This window comes from Erinaceus europaeus, chromosome 2, assembly GCF_950295315.1.
Source record: "Erinaceus europaeus chromosome 2, mEriEur2.1, whole genome shotgun sequence".
NCBI classification, from domain to species: domain Eukaryota; kingdom Metazoa; phylum Chordata; class Mammalia; order Eulipotyphla; family Erinaceidae; genus Erinaceus; species Erinaceus europaeus.
The window spans coordinates 4,238,984-4,265,064 of NC_080163.1; the positions used below are offsets into that span (position 1 = coordinate 4,238,984).

General features: G+C 55.6%; 2 protein-coding genes across 3 annotated transcripts; one reads left to right on the top strand and one right to left on the bottom strand.

Annotated features, from left to right (window-relative positions):
* Positions 1-752: 752 nt before the first annotated feature.
* On the bottom strand, positions 753-9,447 carry IRF3 (interferon regulatory factor 3). 2 transcript variants are annotated; one of them, XM_060174576.1, is made up of 8 exons: positions 9,236-9,445; positions 7,521-7,691; positions 4,184-4,355; positions 4,040-4,083; positions 3,483-3,672; positions 3,026-3,406; positions 2,103-2,218; positions 753-991 (listed from the first exon to the last, which is right to left on the bottom strand). In XM_060174576.1, exons 2-8 carry the CDS (start codon positions 7,683-7,685, stop codon positions 824-826), a joined length of 1,236 nt encoding a protein of 411 aa, XP_060030559.1. In that variant the 5' UTR covers positions 7,686-7,691; positions 9,236-9,445; the 3' UTR covers positions 753-823. The 2 variants fall into 2 exon arrangements, with proteins under 2 accessions (XP_060030559.1, XP_060030567.1); XM_060174584.1 differs by lacking the exon at positions 7,521-7,691 and having other exon boundaries at positions 9,236-9,447.
* Positions 9,448-10,447: 1,000 nt separating this feature from the next.
* On the top strand, positions 10,448-24,615 carry BCL2L12 (BCL2 like 12). The gene is given in 7 exon segments (XM_060174694.1): positions 10,448-10,502; positions 10,505-10,569; positions 10,735-10,877; positions 17,979-18,065; positions 18,143-18,234; positions 20,821-21,108; positions 24,392-24,615. Coding segments are annotated over 7 exon segments (768 nt in total). The 5' UTR covers positions 10,448-10,460; the 3' UTR covers positions 24,443-24,615.
* The last annotated feature ends 1,466 nt before the right edge of the window (positions 24,616-26,081 follow it).

The following is a 26,081-nucleotide window of genomic DNA, read 5'->3' on the forward strand; positions in this document are numbered from 1 at the left end:
GTCTCCTGTGTCGGGGTGATGCTGTTTCTAACACTAAAGACACAGACCCAGGCAGGGCGGGTGCTGACGGTGAGCGAGTGACAACTCGGGGCACCTGGCTGCTGTTTGGAGCGATTCCAGAGCAGGTCACTGGGGACCTGTCACCCCCTCAAATAGAATCTCTTCAGTGCTGTGAAGCCGGGGTGACCTCACCTGCACTTTTCAGTGGGAGAAGGAAACTGAGGCACAGAAGAGCAAGGGCCACAGTTGAGTCACGACGCCTCTCTGCGTCCATCAGCCATTGTCACCCAGAGCCCAGGCGCCATGGGGAGCGGGGAGCTCAGGTCAGAAGCCCTCCGAAGGCGGGCATGTGGTGCAGAGAGGACCGGGCACATCTGGCCCCTGCCGAGCTCCCCACTGAAGGCCAGACCGTGGGTGGGCAAGATCAGAGTTCAGGCCGGGGAGGCAGCGTACAGGTCATGCAACAGACTCTCCTGCCTGAGGCTCCCAGGCTGCAGGTTAAGTCCCCGGCCCCGCCGTGAGCGCAGCTGAGCAGGGCTCTGGTTTAAAAACCACCACAGGCTTAAGTAAGGCCCAGCCTGGGTCTCTGTCTAAAGCAGCAGCCCTAGTCCTAGCTATCCTGAGTCCTCTCTCCTGGTGCCGCTCCAAGGCTCTGTGTCTCGGTCTGTAACGGGGGGAGAGGAGGAGCCGGGGGTCACAGTGAGCGCCTGCGCTGTGGGGCAGAGGCCTGGCCTGGGGCGCCCAACACAGGGTGACCGTGGCAAGAACTGGTTTTTATTAGGTGTGGGGGCAAGGGGCCCACACCCCAGGGAGAGGGGACCGCCTAGAACTCCATCTCCTCCATCAGGTCCTGCAGAAAGGCCTTGTACTCTTCGGAGGAAAGGGAGATGGGGAGGCTGTTGGAGATGTGCAGGTCCACCGTGTTCTCCAGGGAGGAGGCCCCCCCATTCCGCGCCATCTCCAGCAGGCACCTGAGGCAGGTGGGGACAACCTGCAGGGCAGGAGGGAGAACCAAGTCAGGGGGCCCATCCCCCTCCGACGCCATTAACTGAGTGGACTACAACTCCCAGCAGCCCCCGCACTACCCAGGATGCACCCTCAGGCCCAGGGCTCCTGGGAGCTGTAGTCCCGCCTCTGGTCACAGCCCCGGGCAGCCAGGAGGGTTGCCAGAAGGGCTGGTGGCCAGGACTCCCGTGGTCGCCTCACGGCTGCTCCCCAGGGCCTGCAGGCTGTTCACAGGCTCTGGGCGGGGACACCCGGAAGCTCCACAGGATGAGGATGAGGATGGGGTGGGTGGTTGCAGAGGCTCGTAGGTGCCCTGCCTTGACTTGCCTTCTTGATATTTTTTTTTTATTTTGGAAAGAGAAATCGAGAGGTAAAGGGGAGATAGATACTTGCAGACTTGCTTTACCAGCTGTGAAACTTTTCTCCCATAGGTGGGGACCAGGGGCTTGAACCTGAGTACTTGTGAGCTGTGATGTGTATGCCCCACCTCCCCCTGGGTGTCATTTCTCAGAGTGGCATCTGGGAGTTGTGGTTCCCAGGAGGAAACCCCCCCACTTCCTTTGGGGAAGGGCAGTGGCCTCTCCTGCTTGCCTGCAGGGAGGGTTCTGGTCAGCCGGACCTGTGCCCACGCCACACACACACACACACACCCCCCCACACACACTCCCTCCCACATACACACACTCCCCCCACATACACACACTCCCCCCACACACACACTCCCCCACATACATACACACACACTCCCCCCCACATACACACACACTCCCCCCCACATACACACACACTCCCCCCCACATACACACACTCCTCCCCCCACATACACACACACTCCCCCCCACATACACACTCCCCCCACATACACACACACTCCCCCCACATACACACACACTCCCCCCCACATACACACACACTCCCCCCCACATACACACTCCCCCCACATACACTCCCCACACACACACACTCCCCCACATACATACACACACACTCCCCCCACATACACACACACTCCCCCCACATACACACACACACACTCCCCCCACATACACACACACACACTCCCCCCACACACACACACGCGCGCGCGCACCACAGACCTTGATCATCACGAGCCTCTTGGTCCACGGCCGGTTCTGGGGCCAAGACTCCCCTATGCAGAACCAGAGGGTATAACGCGGCGAGCGTCCGCTTCCATTTATGAAATCGATGAGTTCTGGGAACCCGGGAACCCTGTCAGGGTAGGGAGAAGGCCCTCCGCCCACTCCTAGACCCCAACAGCAGGCACAGGGTGGTGACTGGGGGCGAGTCCCCAGCCCCCATCAGGAAGGGGCAGGAAGGCGGCGATTCTGGACGTCGCCGGGCTCTTTAACCCAGTGGCCTTCCGGCCCTACGTGGGGCTGCCAGCTTCTCTGGAGCCTCAGGCATGAGGGTCGCTTTGCAGAACCATTATACTATTTATCCCTGCCCCCCCCAATTCCCCCATCCCTCTCAATTTCTGTCTCTACCCAGAAGTAAAATAAGGGAGTCGGGCGGTGGCGCAGTGGGTTAAGCGCACGTGGCGCAAAGCGCAAGGACCGGCGTAAGGATCCCGGTTCGAGCCCCCGGCTCCCCACCTGCAGGGGAGTCGCTTCACAGGCGGTGAAGCAGGTCTGCAGGTCTGTCTTTCTCTCCCCCTCTCTGTCTGCCCCTCCTCTCTCCATGTCTCTCTGTCCTATCCAACAACGACAACAACAATAATAACTACAACAATAAAACAACAAGGGCAACAAAGGGAATCAATGAATATTTTTTTAAAAAGAAGTGAAGTAACACAGAGGCAGAAAGAGCGGAAGGGACTATAGCAGCAGAGCCTCCTCACAAGCAGCGGAGACCCGGCTTGGGACTCGGTGCCTGAACTACAAACCCACCGTTCCCGGCAGCCATTTCTCCCTCTCCCTCCTCCTTTTTCCTCTCGATCTGACAGCACAGAGGAGTCGAGAGAGGGAGGGGAGACAGACAGAGACACAAGTCCCCATCTCACCTTGCAGGTAGGGCTGCAGGTCCAGCACGCTTCTCTCCCGCTCCTTGGGGACCTCGCCTTCCTGGCCCTGGCCCGTGTCGGGGAGAAGCTCCTCGCCCAGGGCCCAGAAGGTGCCGCAGTGGCCCAGCCTCTGGGCCCAGAGCTGCTGGCCCGCCCGCCACAGGCGCAGCCCCGGGCCCAGGCTGCCCAGCACCTTGCGCACGTAGTCCACCGCGCCCCTGTCGGTCAGGAACAGCTCGGGGTCCGGCAGCACCACCTGCTGCCCAGGCAGCGCGTCCTCGGCCGCCTCGGCCGCCACCAGCCGCAGGCCCCCGGGGTAGAAGGCCGCCTGGTGGAAGACCTGGCGCCCCCTGTAGAAGGCCGTCACCTCGAACTCCCACTCTGGGCGGAGGAGAGGAGATCAGCGTGAGGTGAAGGTGCCCCCCCCCCAGCTGGCACCCCCCCAACTGGCACTCACCACTGTCTTTGGGCACCAACAGCCGACTCAAGGGGTTTCCCGAGACGGGGCAGGGAACCGAGGCGGCTGAGTTGGGGCTCAGCAGGATCTGGGGGGGCTCTGCACCGGCCACGGCCACGGCCACGTTGGAGGCTCCGTCGTTCCCGGGTGGCGCCAACATCATGCCGTCCAGTAAGCCCACGATGCTTTCCTTGAGGCGGGGAGAAGGGCAGGCAGACGGCCTCCTCCTGGGCCTGGGCCTGGGCCTCGCCCTCGGGGTGAGGGGTGAGGGAGAGCTGCCCCAGGATCTGGGCAGAACCCCGGCGGTGAGTCCCCCCCCCACCCCCCGCCCTGACGCCAGCAAGATGAAGAGCAGAGAGGTTCTGAGTTCCCAGGAGGCTGAGGGGACCCTGATAAGTCAGGGACGATCTGCCCCCTGGGGACAGTGTCAGGACAAGGTGGTGGTGGGGGACACGGGGACAGACTGTAAGGGAGTGAACAGAGGTGGAGGTGAAAATGGGGGTGACGGGGAGCACAGGAGGCCTGTGGGGGTGCGGGGGGGGGAGGTACATGCTCACCTGGGAATCCGGCACAGGGAAGGCCTCAGCAGGGCACTCGACTCCTGGGGGGGGGGGGCTGTGAGTGGAACGGAGCAGGGGGTAGGGGTGGAGGGGATGGGGGGACGCCCAGCCCCCCCAAGGAGCCCTGCTTCTCCAGCCCACCTGAGTTGACAAACTCGTAGATCTTGTGTGGGTCCTGGGGGTCCCTGCTCAGGTCCTTCACTACCTGCAGCTCCTCCTTCCGGTTGAGGGCAGCCCGGAAATTCCTCTTACAGGTGGGCAGGTCAGGCTTGTCCTTGCCGGGAGTGTAGGCGCCACTGACCATAGCCCAGGCCTGGGGGGGGGGGTCGGGGCCCCGGGGGGCGGGAGGAAGACTGAGACCCCTCCCCCCAGCCCAGGAGCAAACTCGCCCCCAAGCTCATCTCTGCCCAACAGGATGGAGGAACCTTCCTGCGGGGCCAGGCAGTGGCACTCAAATATATAGTAAAGAAAAACACGAGGGGAGGGCAGGTGGTGGTCCTCCTGGTCGGTCGAGCACATGTTAAAACGCGCAAAGACGGAAGCCGGGCGGGGTTAAGCGCAGGTGGCGCAGGGACCGGTGTAAGGATCCCGGTTCGAGCCCCCGGCTCTCCACCTGCAGGGAGTCGCTTCCCAGGCGGTGAAGCAGGTGTCTGTCTTTCTCTCCCCCTCTCTGTCTTCCCCTCCTCTCTCCATTTCTCTCTGTCCTAGCCAACAATGACATCAACAACAACAACAGTAATAACAACAACAAAGCGAAAGCTTTGCTAGTGGTGAAGCAGGGCTGCAGGTGTCTCTCTCCCATTTCCCTCTTGGTTTCTGGCTATCTCTATATAATAAATAAATAAATAAATAAATAAATAAATAAATTTTTTTTAAAAAAAAACAACCTTCCACCTTGACCCAGCCTTCCAGACCCCCACTGGGTGTTCAGCCTGCCAGCAGCTTACCCCAGAGCACCTCCTGCATCTATAAGAACTTGGCCGCCCTCTACTATTTAAAAAAATACCTTTGTTCAAACCTCCTGTCCTAACCTGCAGGGGTGGGGTGGGGTGGGGATACTTTGGGAGCATGAAGCAGGGCTGCAGAAGGCTGATTTTTTTTTTTAAATTAATTTATTTTCCTTTTTGTTGCCCTTGTTTTATTGTAGTTATTGTTGTTGGTGGTTAGGACAGAGAGAAATGGAGAGAGGAGGGGAAGACAGAGAGGGGGAGAGAAAGACAGACACCTGCAGACCTGCTTCACCGCCTGTGAAGCGACTCCCCTGCAGGTGGGGAGCCGGGGGCTCGAACCGGGATCCTTGTGCTGGTGTTTGTGCTTTGCGCCACGTGCGTTTAACCCGCTGCGCTCCCGCCCGACTCCCGCAGATGTCTGTTTTTATCTCCCTATCTTCCCCTTCCTTCTCAATCTCTCTCTCTCCCTCCCTATGCAAAATAAGTAATTAAAAATTATTTAGTTTTTTAAATTGGCACCAGGGTTACCACTAGGGCTCAGTGCCTCCATGAGGAAACCACTGCTCCCAGCAGCCATTTGACAGGACAGAGAGAGACTGAAAGGAGGAGGGGAGACAGGGAGGAGGCAGTTACGCGCAGGTGGCGGAAGGATCCCGGTTCGAGCCCCCCCCCCCTCCCTCGGCTCCCCACCTGCAGGGGAGTCGCTTCACAGGCAGTGAAGCAGGTCTGCAGGTGTCTGTCTTTCTCTCCCCCTCTCTGTCTTCCCCTCCTCTCTCCATTTCTCTCTGTCCTATCCAACGACGACATCAAAAACAACAGCAATAATAACAACAATAAAAAACAAGGGCAATGAAAAGGGAATAAATATTATTATTTTTACCAGAGCACTGCTCAGCTCTGGCTTATGGTGGTGCAGGGGATTGAACCTGGGACTTTGGAGCCTCAGGCATGCGAGTCTGTTTGCATAACCATTATGTTATCTACCCTCTGCCCAATATTACACATTTTTTATGTTTATTTGATAGACAGAAATTGAGAGGGAAAGGGAAGATTAGGGGAGAGAAAGAAAGACACCTGCAGACCCGCTCCAGAAGTTTCTCTCCTGCAGGTGGGGACCAGGGTTCTTGAACCCGCTGGTCCGGTCCTTACACCTTGGAACATGTAGACTTTTTTTTTGTTTGTTTTAATTTTTATTTTATTTTTTTTACCAGAGCACTGTCCAGCTCTGGCTTATGGCAGTGCGGGGGATTGAACCTGAGACATTGGAGCCTCAGGCATGAGAAGTCTGTTTGCAGAACCATCATGCTACCCACCTCCGCCCTGAACATGTGCGCCACCACCCAGTCCCCAAGCTTGAAAGTCTTTGCATAAACATGCTGGTGTCTCTGCTAACGAGAGAGAGACAACAGAGCTGCTCAGCTCTGGCTCGTGTTGGTGCTGAGACTGAACTCGCCATCTCCTCAGGTTAATGAGGGTCCGGTGTGCTACGCCCCCCAACTCTGCACACCCCCCACCCCACCCCTGTGAAGGACGCCCACACTGCGCTCTGAGCCCAAAGTTCTCCAAGAGCCGCCTGAATAAATTTTTTTTTTTCTTTTTTTCATTTATTGGATAAGGACAGCCGGAAATTGAGAGAGAAGGGGGTGATAGGAAGGGAGAGAGACAGAGAGACACCTGCAGCTCTGCTTCACCACTCTCAAAGCTTTCCCCTTGCAGGTGAGGACTAGGGGCTCGAACCCCGGGCCGTTGTGCCCTGTAATATGTGCACTCAACCAAGTGCGCCGCCACCTGGTCCCACATTTTTTATGTTAAATTTCTTCTCGGGGTGTGTGTGTGGGGGGCTTCCCAGCTCCATGTCGACTTTAGAAAGAAAGAAGAGGGTGGTCCAGGAGGTGGCGCAGTGGTAAAGCTTTGGACTCTCAAGCATGAGGTCCTGAGTTCGATCCCCGGCAGCACATGTGCCAGAGTGATGTCTGGTTCTTTCTCTCTCCTCCTACCGTTCTCATGAATAAATTAAAAATCAAAAAAAAAAAAAAAAAAAAGGGAGAGTCAGGCGGTAGCGCAGTGGGTTAAGCGCAGGTGGTGCGAAGGATCCCGGTTCGAGCCCCCGGCTCCCCACCTGCAGGGGAGTCGCTTCCCAGGCGGTGAAGCAGGTCTGCAGGTGTCTGTCTGTCTCTCCCCCCCCACCCCCGTCTTCCCCTCCTCTCTCCATTTCTCTCTGTCCTATCCAACAACAACAACAATAATAATAACTACAACAGTAAAACAAGGGCAACAAAAGGGAATGAATAAATAAATAAAATAAATATTAAAAAAGAAAGAAAGAAGAGGGGCAAAGACCCCAAACACCGTGACTCTCGCGGGTGCACCTGCTGCCCCGCCCGCGGGTCTGTGGGCGGTCTGTCAGTCCCAGTCCCTCCCTCCAGTCTGTTCCCGGAAGCTGCAACCCGCAGCGCCGCCCTCCCCGGGCCCTGCCCCCCAGCCCGCACGCTCCCCGCACCCAAGGGCGCCCCCTTGTCCCCGCGCACCAGGAAGATGCCGAAGTCCTCCTGCTGGGCGTCCTGCCGCAGGCCGTGCTTCCAGGGGATGCGGAAGCGGGTGCGGGAGGCGTCCAGCCAGGCCACGCCCTCGAACAGCCCCGCGTCCAGCACCGACACCAGCCAGGGCAGGATCCGCGGCTTCTGCGAGCCCATGGCGGCCTGCGGGCAGAGCACAGGGCGCGGGGCTGAGACGACCGGACTGCGCGGGCTCCAGCCCCAACCTACTTTTCCCGAGAGAGAGAGAGAGAGAGAGAGAGAGAGAGAGGGAGAGAGGCGGACCCGAGACTCCGCAGCACCTCTCCCGCACCCAGGGGCCGCCCCTGCTGGTGTCCCGTGCAGAGCTGGGGATCGAACCCAGGGTCTCGTGCACAGCTGGCCTCGCTCTGTGCCGGGGAAACTCCTTTCGTCGGGTTCTTCTGTGTGTGTTCTTCCTTCCACCAGTCGAGACCCTTCCCTTCCCTTCCCTTCCCTTCCCTTCCCTTCCCTTCCCTTCCCTTCCCTTCCCTTTCCGTGTGTGTGTGTGTGTGTGTGTGTGTGTGTGTACCTGGAGTGTGTGTGTGTACCTGGAGTGTGTGTGTGTACCTGGAGTGTGTGTGTGTACGTGTGTATACTTGGAGTGTGTGTGTTTGTATTTGGAGAGTGTGCGTGTACCTGGAGTGTGTGTGTGTGTACTTGGAGAGTGTGTGTGTACCTGGTATGTGTGCTTGTACTTGGAGTGTGTGTGTGTGCGTGTGTGTACTTGGAGTGTGTGTGTGTTTGTATTTGGAGAGTGTGTGTACTTGGAGAGTGTGTGTACTTGGAGAGTGTGTGTACTTGGAGAGTGTGTGTACTTGGAGAGTGTGTGTGTGTATACCTGGAGAGAGAGTGAGTGTGTGCACCCGGACCTCAGAGCCTCGCAGGACAGGCTTTGTGTGACTGCTGTGCGGCCTCCCCAACCCCAACCCTTCCCTTCCCTTCGCCACGCGGCCTCCTTCCCATCCCCACACCAAGCAGGCAGGCACCTCCCTCCATTCCCCCCCCCCCCCCTTTTTAAACGAGCACTTGCTCAGCTCTGGTTTATGGTCGTGCTGGGGATTGAACCTGGGACCTTTGATGCCTCAGGCACGAAAGTCCTTCTGAGTCAACATCATGCTTTCTCCAAGTGAGCCAGTTCACCCAGCCCCCGGGTCCCCCATTTTCGAGTCAGCTCCGTGCAGGCAGCGGCGGGGCGCAGCCCCCCCCCCCATTTCCAGTGCAGCCGCCACAAGTCAGCCTGCGGATAGAATCCTCGCTTCTCTCCACCAGATCCTCCAAAGTGGACGCTCCTTCCTCGCCCCCCCCCCCCCCCCCAGATTTCAGCGTTTTCAGCGAGCCCGGGCCTCGTGCATGCAAAGCATGCAAACCCTGCGCGTGCGCGGTGCACCACTGCAGGCCACATCGCTCTGCCGCGAGTGCCGTATTTTGAGGTTCTGCCCCCCACTTGTGGTGCGGTTTTATTTTTGTTGTTGTTTCGGTGCTTAATTTCCAGCACCGGCCACTGCCCACCCCCCGCCACGCCCCCCCAGAGCAGCACGCAACTCTGAGCGCTGGCGGCACCGGGGATCGAACCTGGGCCCTGGTGCATGCAAAGTCCTCTGCAGGACCACCGTGCCAGCCCGGCTGCTCTCCCGAGCCCCCCCCCCCTTCCCCGGATCGCAGGGCCGCCCAGGCCCTTCACGTGTTACCTACGTAGGAGGTCGGGGTATTGGGGGGCGCAGCCCCGTGTCTGCCCTCCGGTGGCTCTCCCGACGGCAGGACCGCACGCCCCTGCAGTCAGCAGAGTTCTCGAGCGCCGGGGTTACTTTTCCGGTCGGTTTCTCCCCGGAAAACAACTTTCCCGTCATTTGGTTCATACGCTTGTTCCCCCGGGGGCCGGGGGCCGGTCCCTTGCGCGCGCCCGTCGCCCCGCCCACACCCATATTAGGGCTTCCGGCGCGGGCCTGCTGGGAGCGTCACATGCAAATTAGACGCTCTGGCCCCGCCCCCGGTACGTTAGTGGGGAGGCCGGCTACGGTGCTCAACGCGCAGGCGTGGGGAAGTTAAACCAGTAAAGTTCATACAAGTTCGGCGGAGGCGGCGACGGCTTTGGGCGGCGGGGCCGGGGGTCAGGTGAGCGCGGCGCTAGCAGGATTAAGGGGAGGGTTGGAGGGGGGGGAGCCGGAATCCTGGAGCGGGCACCCCAGTCCCGCTTCTACAGGTCAGTGTCCCGGGGTCCCTCTAAGATGCCCACTTGAGAAGGGTGGACTACATCTCCCAGCAAGCTGTGCGGCAGCCAAGCGCGAACCCTGGGAATGTTTGCTGCGAAGCCTGCTGGGATTGGTAGTTCGGTCCTCTGAAACTTTGAGTGATGGGACTTGAGAGTTGAGTCGAGAGCCTCTGATCCCCCGGGGACTCTGGGGTCCTAGGCCCCCGTCCCCTTCGCTCTTGCACTCCGGAGTTCATCCGTCCAGCCCCCCGCTTTAGACCCTTAGAATCGAGTCCCCTGCTTCTTCCTCTGCGAGGAATCGCCCCCATGCCCCTCATTCCTGTCCTTCCCGGGGTCCCAGGACAGAGGAGCCCAGGTTCTCAGTCACCTGCGCCGCTGGGCGAGGCCTGGATTCCTCTTCATTCAAAAACCAGGAATTTGCAGGAGTCGGGCGGTAGCGCAGCGGGTTAAGCGCGTGTGGCGCAAAGCACAAGGTTCGGGTTAAGCGCGTGTGGCGCAAAGCACAGGGTTCGAATCCCGGCTCCCCACCTGCAGGGGAGTCGCTTCCCAGGCGGTGAAGCAGGTCTGCGGGTGTCTCTTCTCTGCCCCTCTCTGTCCATTTCTCTCTGTCCTGTCCAACTACAACAAGGGCAAACAAAAGGAATAAATAAATATTTAAAAAAATTGGGGTCCCCCGCCCCCCCCTCCCCGTCCCAGGTGCCTCCATGGCGGGCTCGGAGGAGCTGGACCTCCGAGAGGACACGCCTGAAGGGTCCTGGCTGCCTTCCTGCGGCGGGGAGAGGCTGGCGGGCCCCCTCTCGCCACCCCGGCTCGGTAAGAGGGGGTGCGGGCCTTCCTTGCATGTGGCCCGGGGCTGCATCTGGGTGCACCGAGCTGCCCCCCTAAGCCTCTCCGCCTGACTGTTGGCTGTGCCGTGGGGGGAGAACTGCAATGCGGGGGGGGGGGGGGCCCTGGGGTCACTCTAAGCCCCTTCCCCAGGAGCCCTGGCCAGGAGGAGCCCACCGATTTCCTCAGCCGCCTTCGAAGATGTCTTCCCTGTCCCCTGGGCCGAGGAGCAGTTCCCCCCGAGTCCCCTCGGCCTTGCTCCCTGCCCCTCCGCCCCTGCTATGATTCAGAACCTGGTAAGAGATCTCCCTGCTTCAGCCTTGAACTGGTAGGACCAGAAGCCTCGATTTTTTTTCTTTCTTTTTTTCTTTTTTAAGATAAAGACAGAGAGGGGCCAGCTGATGGAGCCCACACATTTCAGTGCACAAGGACCTGGGTGCAAGCCCCCAGAAGCTTCACGAGTGGTGAAGCAGTGCTGCAGGTGTCTCTCTTTCTCTCTCCCTATCTCTCCCTCTCCTCTTGATTTCTGTATCTGTAGCTACATTAAAATAATAATAATAGGGAGGGAGGGAAAAAAAATAATAATAGTCCAGGAGGTGGCGCAGTGGTAAAGCTTTGGACTGTCAAGCATGGGGTCCTGAGTTCGATCCCCGGCCGCACATGTGCCAGAGTGATGTCTGCTTCTTTCTCTTTTTTACTTCTCTCCTTTCTCATGAATAAGTAAAAATTTTTTTTTCACATGCAAGACCCTTTATTAGCAAGCTTAATCTTGGGCCGCTGACACCCTTCCATGCAAAGGGAGTCTGCGACCCCGATCATTTTTCATCCCACCTTTTCATAGTTATCACAGTGTGGGTACAGGTGGAAATATTTACACAGAACAAGGAACAGTTGGTTTTGGGTTAATGAATGTTCTCAATATTCGGGGCTTTTCTCTAACCTCACACTTAATACATTGGGGTATAGTGGTATGTTTTTTTTTTTAATTTATTTCTTTATTGGGGAATTAATGTTTTACATTCAACAGTGAATACAATAGTTTGTACATGCATAACATTCCCCAGTTTCCCATTTAACAATACAACCCCCACTATGTCATTCATCATCCTTCATGGACCTGTATTCTCCCCACCCACCCACCCCAGAGTCTTTTACTTGGGTGCCAAACGCCAATTCCATTTCAGGTTCTACTTGTGTTTTCTAATAAATTCTTTTAAAAAAAACCTCGGGGGCCGGGCGGTGGCGCAGCGGGTTAAGCGCATGTGGCACAAAGCGCAATGACGGGTGTAAGGATCCCAGTTCGAGCCCCCGGCTCCCCACCTGCAGGGGAGTCGCTTCACAGGCGGTGAAGCAGGTCTGCAGGTGTCTGTCTTTCTCTCCCCCCTCTCTGTCTTCCCCTTCTCTCTCCATTTCTCTCTGTCCTATCCAGCAGCGAACAGCATCAACAATGGCAATAATAATAACCACAACGAGGCTATAACAACAAGGGCAACAAAAGGGGGAAAAATGGCCTCCAGGAGCGGTGGATTCATGGTGCAGGCACCGAGCCCAGCAATAACCCTGGAGGGGGGGGAAATCTCGAGTGTTCTAGGAGGTGGCACAGTGGATAAAGCATTGGACTCTCAAGCATGAGGTCCCTAGTTCGAACCCCGGCAGCACATGTGCCAGAGTGATGTCTGATTCTTTTTCTCTCCTCCTATCTTTCTCATCAATAAATAATAATAATATCTTCTTAAAAAATTAAGTAAACAAAATAAAAATTTAAAAAGTCATAAAAATAGTAATAGTAATACTAAGAGAGAGCGAAGGAGACCAGGGCACCTTCACTGCGGTGGGGGGCAGGCTAGAGCCTAGTCATGCACACGACAGACCAAGGGGCTGGCCGGTGAGCTGGAAGCCTTGGTTCTGAAAACAGTCGGGAGTAAGGCTCCAGGTCAAGGTGACTCAGATGCGGAGGCTGAGTGGGGCCTCAGCACCAGCCTTCCCCACTCTGTGCCCAAGTCCATGAGATTGTTCTCAGACAGGTCTGTGAAATAGGGGCAGGTGGGAGCACACCTGGCTAGCCACACCTATTACCAAGCGGAAGGACAGTTAGTGGAACAGCCTCAGTAAGAGTTTCAGTCCCCCCACACACACCCTTCAAAGTGTATTTAGTGGGGGTCAGGCGGTAGCGCAGCAGGTTAAGCACTCGTGATGCGAAGGGCAAGGAACAGCTTAAGAATCCTGGTTCGAGGGGGTCAGGCGGTAGCGCAGCGGGTTAAACGCAGGTGACGCAAAGCGCAAGCCTGGTGTAAGAATCCAGGTTCCATCCCTGGGTTCCCCACCTGCAGGGGAGTCGCTTCCCAGGCGGTGCAGCAGGTCTGCAGGTGTCTGTCTTTCTCTCCCCCTCTCTGTCTTCCCCTCCTCTCTCCATTTCTCTCTGTTCTATCCAACAATGAATGACATCAATAACAACAATAATAACCACAACCACAACAAGGCTACAACAACAAGGGCAAAGAAAAGGGGGGGAAATAGCCTCTAGGAGCAGTGGATTCATAGTGCAGGCACTGAGCCCCAGCAATAACCCTGGAGGCAAAAAAAAAAAAAAGGATCCTGGTTCGAGCCCCCGGCTCCCCACCTGCAGGGGTGTCGCTTCACAGGCGGTGAAACAGGTCTGCAGGTGTCTGTCTTTCTCTCCCCCTCTCTGTCTTCCCCTCCTCTCTCCATTTCTCTCTGTCCTATCCAACAACAACTACAATAAAACAAGTAGGGCAACAAAAGGGAATAAAGAAAGAAAGAAAAATGTATTTATTTATGAGAGAGAAGGAGAAAGAGGTGACCATCAGAGCCTTACTCTGGCACTTAAAATGCTGGGGCTTGAACTCATGGTTGAGGGTTCAATGCTTATACCACCTCCCATGTCACTACCTCCCCCTCGCCGGGTGGTAGGGCAACAGGTTAAGCACACATGGCACGAAGCACAAGGACTGGCTCAAGGATCCCAATTCAAGCCCCCGGCTCCCCACCTGCAGGGCGTTGTTTCCCAGGCGGTGAAGCAGGTCTGCAGGTGTCTGTCTTTCTCTCCCCTTCTCTGTCTTCCCCTCCTCTCTCCATTTCTCTCTGTCCTATCCAACAACAATGACAGCAATAACAACAACTGTAATAGTAACAACAGTGATAAACAACAAGGGCAACAAAAGGGAAAAAAATAGCCTCTAGGAGCAGTGGATTCCTAGTGTAGGCACCGAGCCCCAGCAATAACCGTGGAAGCAAAAAAAAAAAAAAAAAGATGTTTTTGCTTATTTATTTATTTATTTATTTTAAAGATCTTACTTATTAGTGAGAAAGATAGGATGAGAGGGGCCGGGTGGTGGTGCACCTGGTTAAGCGCATACATTACAGTGTGCAAGGACCCAGGTTCAAGCCCCTGCAAGGGGGAAAGCTTCACAGGTGGTGAAGCAGGGCTGCAGGTGTCTCTCCATTTCTTTCCCTCTCTGTCTCCCCCACCCCTCTCAATTCCTGTGTCTATCCAATAATAAATAAGTAAATAAAATAAAAATAAAAGGATTTAAAAAAACTTATTTTGGAAAAAATAAGATAGGAGAAGAGAGAGGAAGAACCAGACATCACTCTGGTACATGTGCTGCTGGGGACTGAACTTGGAACCTCCTGCTTGAGAGTCCACATGCTTTATCCACTGTGCCACCTCCCGGACCACCGTTTATTTTTCTCCCAGAGCACTGCTTGGCTCTGGTTATGGTGGTGCCGAGTATTGAACCTGCGACCTCGAAGCCATAGGCATGAACTTCATTTTGCTTTCTCTCTGGCTCTAGCCTTCTCCTCCATTTTATTTTTATTTGTAATTTTTAGATTTTATTTTTGGGTATATAGAGAGAAACTGAGAGGGGAAGGGAAAGTGCTTTAGTGCTTGTGAAGCTTCTCCCTGTACAGCTTGAACCCAGGTCCTTGTGTACAGTGACATGTACACTCAGCCAGGTGTACCACCACCCAGCCCCCACCTCTGGGAAAAAAAAACACTTGTGGGGGTCAGGCGGTAGGCCAGCAGGTTAAGCGCTCTTGGCGCAAAGCACAAGGACCGGTGTGAGGATCCTGGTTCGAGCCCCCGGCTCCCCACCTGCAGGGGAGTTGCCTCACAGGCGGTGAAGCAGGTCTGCAGGTGTCTGTCTTTCTCCCCCTCTCTCTGTCTTCCCCTCCTCTCTCCGTTTATCTCTGTCCTATGCAACAAGGACAACATCAATAACAACAATAATAACCACAAGACTACAATAGCAAGGGCAATAAAGGGGGGAAATGGCCTCTAGGAACAGTGGATTCATGGTGCAGGCACTGAGCCCCAGCAGTAACCCTGGAGGCAAAAAAAAAAAAAAAAAAAAGGCTTAGAGCTGGTGGAATAGCTCACTGGGTAGTCGGTCACGTTTGCTCTGTGTGTGCCCTAAATCTAAGCCAGGCCCCTACTACTTGAAGGAAACTTCAGTGCCGTGGTGTTCTAGACATATTTAGTTATTTTAATGAGAAAAGCAGAGAGAGAGGGAGCTCCCCTCGGAGCACTGTGAAACTAACTGGAGGTGCTGGCAGAGATGGGGCCTGGGGCCTGGACGTCCAGTGGACACTGCCTCCCTGGCCCCTCACCCCTTTTATTAGCCATCTCTCTCCTTCCATCCGTGTCTTCCTGCCTGAAGTCTGCAGTAACCACAAGCACCTGGTTTTCTGTGGTAACTTTCTGTTTGCTTCCATTCCTTCTTCTTCTAGCGTTTGCCCTTCTTCCGTAGCCAGTCAACAGCGTCAGGTTGAGCCTGATGTAAAATTTCGAGACCTCCTTTGAATCTGGAGAGGTGGCAGTCGTTGACTGTGTGGGTCATAGTCTGTCTGGAGCCGCAGGGGCAGTTCAGGTCGTCTCTGGGTCCCCAGCGATGGAACATAGCGGCGCACCGGCCATGGCCTGTTCGATAGCGATTGAGGAGGGCCCGATCATAACGTGCTAGGTCAAAGCCGGGTTGACGCTTGCAGGGGTCTGTGATGAGGTGTTTGTTCTTTACCTCAGCTGACTGCCAGCTCTGTTTCCAAGAGACTGGAACAGAGAAGTTCAGTGTAGGCGTAGGGGACCAGATTGGGTGACGAGATGTCAAGCATTGGACAGGGTGGGCGAAGATATCCGCGTATATTGGCAGGTCCGGTCGAGCGTAGACGTGGGAAATGAACTTGGATGATGCTGCATCCCGACGAGTATCTGGCGGGGCGATGTTGCTAAGAACTGGCAGCCATGGAACCGGGTGGAATGGATGGTTCCAGAAATTATCCTCATGGAGGAATATAATTTGGAATCGACCAAGTGGACATGGGGGCTACGGAACCATCCTGGGGCACAGTATTCTGCAGTGGAATAGCATAATGCCAGAGATGATGATCACAGTGTGGAAGCGCTCGCGCCCCATGAGGAGCTGGCCAGTCTTGCAATGATGTGATTCCTCGCGCCCACCTTTGCTGCAGTTTTTATGAGATGATCGTGAAATGACAGAGTGCGATCGAGAGTAACGCCAAGATAGACTGGCTGGGCTTCATGCCGGATTCTCGTATTGCCAAGCTGCACATTAAGCTCACGCGAGGCCGAGGCATGGTGTAGATGGAAAACAGTTGATACCGTTTTTGCAGTGCTAGGGATTAGTCGCCATTTTTTACAGTAATCAGATATCAGATACATGTCTTTCGTGAGTGTTTCCTCGAGGATGTCGAACTTGAATGCCTGAGTTGCACAGCAGATGTCATCAGCGTAGATGAACTTCCTTGAAGAAGTTTCTGGGAGGTCATTGATGTAAATATTGAATAGCGTAGGAGCCAGAACAGAGCCCTGGGGGAGGCCACTTGAGACAAGTCTCCATCTGCTAGACTTGTCACCCAGATGCACCCATGAGGTGGGGGGAATCATCTTCTGCAATAACAAAACGGGATGGCATGGCCACTGGACTTGATCGAGAGTGATCAGAGGTTTCCTATCATGTGATCCTAGATTGACTAGCGATGGCTTCGGGAACACTCTGGAAGAGTTTCACTTCTGGGAGAAGGACTCTGATAGACTGATGATGCCTGATCTGGCAGTCACAGCAGGAGTGCGAGGTGTCGGCCTTCCTTGGTTGGGATAATCTCCAGGGTCCAGTTCAAGCCTGAACACTCGAAATCTGATTTGGGGAACATAAAATGGAAATGTACAAGAAGTTAAAAAAAATTAGGGAGTCGGGTGGTAGCACAGTGGGTTAAGCACAGGTGGCACAAAGTGCAAGGACCAACATTAGGATCCTGGTTCAATCCCCCGGCTCCCCACCTGCAGGGGAGTCGCTTCACAGACGGTGAAGAAGCAGGTCTGCAGGTGTCTGTCTTTCTGTCCCCCTCTCTGTCTTCCCCTCCTCTCTCCATTTCTCTCTGTCCTATCCAACAACAACGACATAGATAACAACAACAATAACTATAACAATAAAGCAACAAGGGCAACAAAAGGGAATAAATAAATAAATATTTTTTAAAAATTAAGAGGGTCGGGTGGTGGCACACCAGGTTGAATGCACATAATGTCAAGCTCAAGGATCCCGGTTCGAGTCCCCAGCTCCCTACCTGCAGGGGAGTCGCTTCCCAGGCGGTGAAGCAGGTCTGCAGGTGTCTGTCTTTCTCTCCCCCTCTCTGTCTTCCCCTCCTCTCTCGGTTCCTCTCTTTGTTTTGTTTTGTTTTTTTTGCCTCCTGGGTTATCACAGGGGTTTGATGTCTGCACTATGAATCCACTGCTCTTGGAGGCTATCTTTTCCCCATTTTTCTTGTCCTTGTCACACTTGCTGTTCTTCTTATGGTTATTGTTGTCACTGCTGCTGAGAGAAAGACAGACACCTGCAGACCTGCTTCACCGGCTGTGAAGCGACTCCCCTGCAGGTGGGGAGCCGGGGGCTCGAACCGGGATCCTTACGCCGGTCTTGATCTTTGCGCCATGTGACTTAACCCGCTGCGCCACCGCCCGACCTCTGGTTTCTGTCTCTTCTATCAAACAGCAGTGACAACAACAATGAAAAAAAAAGCAGTGGATTCCTAGTGTAGGCACCGAGCCTCAGCAATAACCCTGGAGAAAAAGAAAAAAAGATTATATATATTATCATTAATTAATTAAGATTTACACATGATAGCAGCAGCAGAGGAGAGAGAGGACCAGAGCATCACTCAGGCGCATTTTCGGCCAGGGGTTGAACTGGAGACCTCACACTTGCAATCCCAGCATTTTTGCCATCGCTTCACCTCCCGAAGGCCTGTGGCCACAGGTGCTGCTGGCCTTCAGTCTACCCCTTTGTGAAACTTTAGCAAAAAGGGCCCCTAAGCTCCCCCCGTCCTGAAGACTCCACCTCTGGCTCTGTTCACCCCAGGCCCAGCGACGCCAGATTTCTATGCTCTGGTGGCCCAGAGACTGGAACAGCTGGTTGAAGAGCAGCTGAGATCCCCGCCCAGCCCGCGTGAGTGCAGAGGGGTTGGGGGAGGAGACCGAGGGGGGAGGAGGAGCCAGAGCTTTCAGCCAAACTCTGACCTGCAGAGCTCCAGGGCCCCCCACTCACAGAGAAGGAAGCCCTGATCCGGAGGCTGGTGGCCTTGCTGGAGGAGGAGGCTGATGTCATCAACCAGCAGGTGAGGAGGGCCGGTCCCAGCTCTTAGCAGAGCAGGCGACAGGAGGTGAGGGTGACTGGGTGCTGGGAGCAGAAGCAGCGTCGTCTGCATTGCCATTGGTGGGTGGGTGGTCAGGTGGGGAGAGGATAGGGCTAGACTTGCGTGAAGGTGGGGCAGTCAGGGCCGTTCTTCGACTTAGTACCTCTCCTTGACCTTTACAGGGCGTGCTATAAAGGCTGACGTGCGCATCCGTCAGAGATGCCGCCTAGCACGGAGATCTGAGACCCTCTGAGAAAGGAGACCGTCACGGGCCAGTGGGGTGGGTGGAGAGGGCTGTCTAGACTCTGAAGCTCTGGTTGGTTTAGGATTTGCCTGAACAGTGAGTGGAAGGGCTGTGCCTGGGAACTCTGTCCTACCTGATTGGCTCAGGCCAGTTTTGGAGAAAGTCTTTTTCTGTATTAGCAGCAGCAGTGTAGAAAGCCGGGGGGGTCTGGGTTGTTGAGTGATATGTTACAATGCACAGGGACCCGAGTTCAAGCCCCCCCCCGTCCCCCCCGCCCCCCCCGCAGGGGCAAAGCTTTGTGATTGGTAAAGCAGGGCTAAAAGTGTCTCTTGGCCTCTCTCCTCTATCTCCCCCTTGCCTCTCGACTTCCGGCTGTTTCTATCCAAGAAGTAAGTAAAGATCATTAAAAACAAGAAAGCCTGTGGTTAGGGTGGCACTTAAGTAGTTTCCTTGCATGGCTCACTGCCTTTCCGTCTGCCACCGAGGTGGGGCCCCGCCTCCCCTTGCCTCTGCTTCCTCCTCTCCTCCTCCTCCTCCTCTTTTTTTTTTTTTTTTTCCAGCTCTGGTTGAATCTAGGACCTTAGAGCCTCTGTCATGAAAATCATTTGTTTCTTTTATTTTTTAAAAACATATTTATTGATTTCCTTTTGTTGCCCTTGTTTTTTTATTGTTGTAGTTATTATTGATGTTGTTGTTGGAAAGGACAGAGAGAAATGGAGAGGAGGGGAAGACAGAGAGGGGGAGAGAAAGACAGACACCTGCAGACCTGCTTCACCGCCTGTGAGGCGACTCCCCTGCAGGTGGGGAGCCGGGGGCTCGAACCGGGATCCTTACCCTAGTCCTTGCATTTTGTACCACCTGCGCTTAACCCGCTGGGCTACCGCCCGGCTCCCATGAAAATCATTTGTGTGCCATCTCCCTCACCCTCCTCTTTTCTTCTCTGTCACTCCCGTATTATTATTATTTGTCGTTGGTTTGTTGGGTGGGTGAAGTAGCCTCGTGTCATTCTTTCCTTGTCACTGGGGCCTCACTGTTCCGGGTCAGCTTCTTCAGATAAAAAGGTAGAGATGGGGGCAGGTAACACGCCTGCCTGAGCGCACACCTTACCCTCCCTGGACCGAGTCCCCACCCCCTTCCTGCAGGGGTGAGAGGAAGCTTCACAAGTGGCAAAGTAGTGCCGCAGATGTCTCTCTCTAACTTCACACCGCCTCCCAATTTCTTTTTAGTTTTTAATTTTTTATGTTTATTTATTTTCCCTTTTGTTGCCCTTTTTTTTGTAGTTATTATTGTTGTTATTGATGTCGTCACTGTTGGATAGAACAGAGAGAAATGGAGAGAGGAGGGGAAGACAGAGAGGGGGAGAGAAAGACAGACACCTGCAGACCTGCTTCACCGCCTGTGAAGCGACTCCCCTGCAGGTGGGGAGCCGGGGGCTCGAACTGGGAACCTTGAGCTGGTCCTTAATGCTTAGCACCACCTGCGCTTAACCTGCTGCGCTACCGCCCGCCTCCCCGCCTCCCAATTTCTGTCTGTCTTATCAAATAAAATTTTTTAAAAGTTGGAATGGGGGTAGCGCAGCGGGTTAAGTGCACATGATGCGAAGCGCAAGGACCGGGGTAAGGATCCCGGTTCGAGCCCCCGGCTCCCCACCTGCAGGGGAGTCGCTTCACAGGCGGTGAAGCAGGTCTGCAGGTGTCTGTCTTTCTCTCCCCTTCTTTGTCTTCTCCTCCTCTCTCCATTTCTCCCTGTCTTATTCAACAACAGCAACAACAACAACGGTGGCAAATGACAACAACAGTAACATCAAGGGCAGCAAAAATGGGAAAAATGGCCTCCAGGGACAGTGGGTTCCTAGTGCAGGCACCAAGCCCCAGCGATAACCCTGGAGGGGAAAAAAAAAAGTTAAAAAGAGAGAGAAATATAAAGACAGCACCAAAGCTTCCTTCAGTACACTGGGGCTAGATTCGAATCTGCGTCTTGGGTATGACAAAGCTTGTGTACTTTTTAAGTGAGCTGTCTTGCCAGACCCCCTCTGCACCTTCAAAGAAAGAGGTCTGGCCCTTCCAGGCTGTCCTGGGCCAGAGGGAAAGCCAGTGGGGGGCGTGGCTAGGTTGTCGATCTCCTCAGCGACAGCAGAGCTTAGCCCTTATTGGTTGTTCTCCGCGAGGGCGTGGTCATGCCACCTGGAGTAGGTTGGTGGGAACCGTATTCTGGTTTATGATTGGTTGGTGCTGCCGGCGGGGGCGTGGTTTACGCGTAAGTGTCCTCCTATTGGCTGAGCGCATGGACGGGACTGAGCCTGGCCCTGTCTTTATGCCCCGCAGCTGGCCTCGGACCCCGCCCTGCGCCGCCGCCTGGCGCGCCTCTCGGCCGCGTCCTTCGCCCGCCTGGTGGAGCTGTTCTCCAGCCGGGAGGGCAGCCCGGGCCCCGGCAGCACGCGGTCCACCTTGCCGTGCCCGGGGCCCCCGCCGCCCTCCCCGGAGCCCCTGGCCCGCCTGGCCCTGGCCATGGAGCTGAGCCGGCGAGTAGCCCACCTGGGAGGCACCCTCTCGGGACTCAGCGTGGAGCACGTGCACAGCTTCGCACCCTGGATCCAGGCCCACGGGGGCTGGGTGAGCCGCCGGCGTCTCAGCCTCCATCAGAGTTAGCTGAGCAGCTGCTCTGTGCACCGGGCGGGCGGCTGGTTCTCCTTGATGAGTTTCTGGGGGGGAGAAAGGGGCGCGCGCCACAGTTGCCCCGGCAGCTGGCGGGCGCGGGGCCGTGGTTCGATCCCGCCTCACCCGGGAGCTCCACGTGTGGTGACCTCACCTCCCCGCCCGTCTCTCCCTCTCGCTCCTCTTGCTCGCAGTAAAAGAAAAGCAAAGGAATGAGGGCATGGCCGCTGAGCTCACATGCGGCTTGATCCCTACTTGGCTTTCTGCACGCTTTGTTTCCGTGGGTCTCGGCTCCTTTGATCCAGGGACCCTCTCTGGTGTCACCCGCGAAGCCCTCCCTCCCCCAGCTACTGGCGGTCACCTCCACACCCCCACCTGCCCCCTTTCCCTCTTAGCAGCTTTGCTTCCTGCCGTCCTTCCCCTGGTGACAAAAGGCAGAGGTGACCTGGCTTCGCTCCCTGACGTGTGTCCGAACAGCAAGGAGGAGTCCGCTTGCTTTTCTTTTCGAATTTTTTTAAATCATCTTTATTTACTTATTTATTGGATAGAGACGGCCAGAAATTGAGAGGAGGAGGGACGCTAGAGAGGGAGAGAGACACCTGCAGCCCTGTTTGACCACTCGCAAAGCTTCCCCCCTGCAGGTGGGGACGGGGGTAGCATGTGCGCCACCACCCGGCCCCGAGTCTGCTTGCTTGCTTGCTTTCTTTTCTTTAAGATTTTAAAAGTTTATTTATTTATTTACTTCCTTTTGTAGCCTGTTACTTTATTGTTGTAGTTATTATTGTTGTTGTTATTGATGTCGTCGTTGTTGGATAGGACAGAGAGAAATGGAGAGAGGAGGGGCAGACAGAGAGGGGGAGAGACAGACAGACACCTGCAGACCTGCTGCACCGCCTGTGAAGCGACTCCCCTGCGGGAGGGGCGCCGGGGGCTCGAACCCGGATCCTTAGGCGGGTCCTTGCGCTTCGCTCCAGGTGCGCTTAACCCGCCGCCGCCCGAGTCCGCTCTCTTACCTTGCTGCCCCGCAGGCTCAGAACGGCGGTGAGCTCGGCGGCCGCTGGCGCACCTCCCCGGGCACCGGGCCCCCCTGCACCCCCGGGCACCGGCCCTGAGGGGGCGGGCAGGCGCAGGCGCGCAGTTTGCCCTTGACATGGAGACGAGCCGGAGCCGCAGGGACGGGAAGCAGCCTTGCGGGGCTGCAGCGAGGCGAGGCGAGCGAGCTGGAGAGCCCCGGGAGAGGCAGGGCAGGCGGGGGCCTTGCGGGCACCGAGGAGCGGGACCCGCAGGGAGGGCAGAGCTGAGCCGCGCCCTCTGGTGGCCGCCGGGGGCCGTGCAGGACGCCCCGGACAGGTGCAGCTGGCTAAGCGGAGGGAGGGAGGGAGGGTGCCGGCCCGAGCCGCTCCAGCTGCTGGCCCCGGGGAGGAGAGGCCAGCAGAGCTGCAGAGGCCGGTGTGAGTTCCCTCTCACTGATGAGCCGTGTGGCGCAGTGGCTAGAGCGCTGGACGTGTGAGTCTGATCCCCGGCACGTTACGTGCTCGCTCTGCTGGGCCCTTTCCAGCGACACATTCCAGTTGATTTGCGCTTGTCTGATAGGACAGAGAGCAACTGAAGAGGGAATGGGGGAGAGAGAGAGGGACAGAGGGGGCCGGGCGGTAGCGCAGCGGGTTATGTGCAGGCGGCGCAAAGCGCAAGGACCGGCGTGAGGATCCGGGTTCGAGCCCCCGGCTCCCCACCTGCAGGGGAGTCGCTTCCCAGGCGGTGAAGCAGGTCTGCAGGTGTCTGTCTTTCTCTCCCCCTCTCTGTCTTCCCCTCCTCTCTCAATATTATGCAATAAAAATGGCCTCCAGGAGCAGTGGATTCGTTGTTAGCCCTGAGCCCCAGTGATAACCCTGGAGGCAAAAAAAAAAAAGGGAGAAAGACGGATCCGTTAAACCTCACGGCTATTTTTTGTTGTTTTTTTTAAGATTTTATTTATTAATGAGAAAGACAGGAGGAGAGAGAAAGAGCCAGACATCACTCTGGTTCATGTGCTGCGGGGATTGAACTCAGGACCTCACAGCTTGAGACTCCGATGCTTTATCCACTGCGCCGCCTCCTGGACCACGGCCTTTTTTTTGCCACCTCCAGGGTTATTGCTGGGGCTCAGTGCCTGCACTATCAATCACTGCTCCTGGAGGCCATTTTTCCCCTTTTGTTGCCCTTGTTGTTTATCATTGTTATTGTTGTTGATGTCGTCGTTGTTGGATAGGACAGAGAGAAATGGAGAGAGGAGGGGAAGACAGAGAGGGGGAGAGAAAGACAGACACCTGCAGACCTGCTTCACCGCCTGTGAAGCGACTCCCCTGCAGGTGGGGAGCCGGGGGCTTGAACTGGGATCCTTATGTGCCACGTGCGCTTAACCCGCTGTGCTACCGCCCGACTCCCCCACCCCCTTTTTTTTTTCTATAAAGTTCATCTTTAGGGCTCAGGAGACAGCACAATGGTTATGCACAGAGACTCTCATGCCCGAGGCACAAGAGGTTTCAGGTTCAATCCCCAGCACCACCATAAGCCAGAGCTGAGCAGTGCTGTGGTAAAAATAAAATGAGGGCCAGGTGGTGGCGCACCTGGTTAAGCACTCCCATCACTGTGCACAAGGACCCGGGTTCAAAGCCCTAGCCCCCACCTGCAGGGGGAAAGCTTCACAAGTGGGGAATCCGGGCTGCAGGTATCTCTCTCTCTCTCTGTCTCTCTATCTCCACTTCCCTCTCAATTTCAATCTCTGTCCAATAATAAATAAATACATAAAATTTAAAAATAATGATAATCATAAGATGATAAAATAAAGTTCATCTGTAATGATTGTGAGAGAGAGAAGGAAAGAGGTAGAAAGAGGAGAGGGCGGTGGAGACAGACGGCATCCTGGTTCTGCCTGAGGCTCCTAGGTCCCAGGTTCGATCCCTAGCACCACCAGCCAGAGCTGAGCAGGGCTCTAGTGTCTGTCTGCCTCTCTCTCTCTCTCTCTCTCTCTCTGTATCTCACTAAAATAAATGATTAAAACAGTCAAAGAGGAGGCAAGAGAGCACCACACTTGCCATGCACGGAGCTCCCGTGTGACGATGGACTCGTGAACGCGGCCTCTGGTACTCGGTTCTGTGTGTGGGTTGGAGGAGCCTGGGGTCCCCCTGCCCTCTCAGTAGCTGGGTGCCTCTATTAGCGGGGTCCCCTGTGCTCACGGGGCTCTGCCGTTCTTTCTGCTCAGGAGGGAATCCTGGCCGCCTCCCCCGTGGACTTGAACTTCCCCCTGGACTGACGCCTGGCCCAGAGGCTGCTGCCAGGCTGCACCTCCCGTGCCCGCGATCTCTCCGGACTCTTCGGGTCGGGGCTCCCCTCAGGGTTCCTCTCAGGGCTGTGGAGGGGTGGCTTCCCTTCCTGCGTTTGCCAAAAAGAAATCCTTTCAAATGGTTTTCACATTAAAGTTGTTTTCACTTACAGGCTGTGTGTTCTTTCATTTACAGACTACCTTCATCTTCACAAGAATATATGGGGGGGGGGCAGGTGGCGCGCCTGGTTAAGCGCTCATGTTACGATGTGCCAGGACCCAGGTTCCAACCCCTGGTCCCCACCTGCAGGGGGAAAGCTTCACAAGTGGTGAAGCAGGGCTGCCGGTGTCTGTTTTCTTCCTCTTCATCACCCCCTGGCCTCTCAGTGTCTGATGGTCTCTACCCAATAAATAAAAATGAAAAGCAGAGACAGACCAGAGCACTGCTTAGTCTGGCGTGTGGTGGTTGGAGGATTGAACCAGACAGCTTAGAGCCTCAGGCATTTGTCTTTTGCATAACCATTATGATATCTCCCTAACCCTATTTATTATTATTATTTTGCCTCCAGGGTTATAGCTGGGGCTCATGCCTGCACTGTGAATCCACTGCTCCCGGAGGCCATTTTTCCCTTTTGTTGCAATTGTTATTATTGTTACAGCTGTTCTTGGAAAGAACAGAGAGAAATGGAGAGAGGAGGGGAAGACGGGGAGAAAAAGACAGACACCTGCAAACCTGCTTCACCGCCTGTGAAGCGACTCCCCTGCAGGTGGGGAGCCGGGGACTCGAACCTGGATCCTTATGCTGGTCCTTGAGCTTTGAGCCACGAACACTTCATCTGCTGCGCTACCACCTGACTTCCCCCTTTTTAATTTTTTATTTCAGGTATCGGTAGAGACGGCACAGCTTGGCTCCACCATCTGGCCATGGGGTAGTCTCAGGGCTTGAACCAGTAGTGCACGTGGCAGGGCAGCACCCTGTGCAAAGTCACTCTGTCACATGCAGTACTGGGGATGGGTCTCAGGACACCATGCCCAAGAGTCCCAGGGGTTTACCCAGTGTCACCCCCGGGGCCATGACTCATTTCTGAATGACGGAAAGATAGAGATTACACTAGAGGGGGTTGGGCAGTAGTGCAGCGGGTTAAGCGCACTTGGCATAAAGCACAGGGACCGGCGTAAGGATCCCGGTTCGAGCCCCCGGCTCCCCACCTGCAGGGGAGTCGCTTCACAGGTGGTGAAGCAGGTCTGCAGGTGTCTGTCTTTCTCTCCTCCTCTCTGTCTTCCCCTCCTCTCTCCATTTCTCTCTGTCCTATCCAACAATGATGACAACAATAATAACAATAAACAAGGGCAATAAAAAGGGAAAAAATAGCCTCCAGGAGCAGTGGATTCATGGTGCAGCCTCCAGTGGTAATCCTGGAGGCAGAAAAGACAAAAACCACCAGTATGTCCTGGAGCCCCGCTTCCCCACAGCCCTGCCCCACTAGGGAAGGAGAGAGGCAGGCTGGGAGTGTGGATCCACCTGCCAATGCCCATGTCCAGCGGGGAAACAATTACAGAAGCCAGACCTTCCACCTTCTGCACCCCACAATGATCCTGGGTCCACACTCCCAGAGGCAATGCAATAATA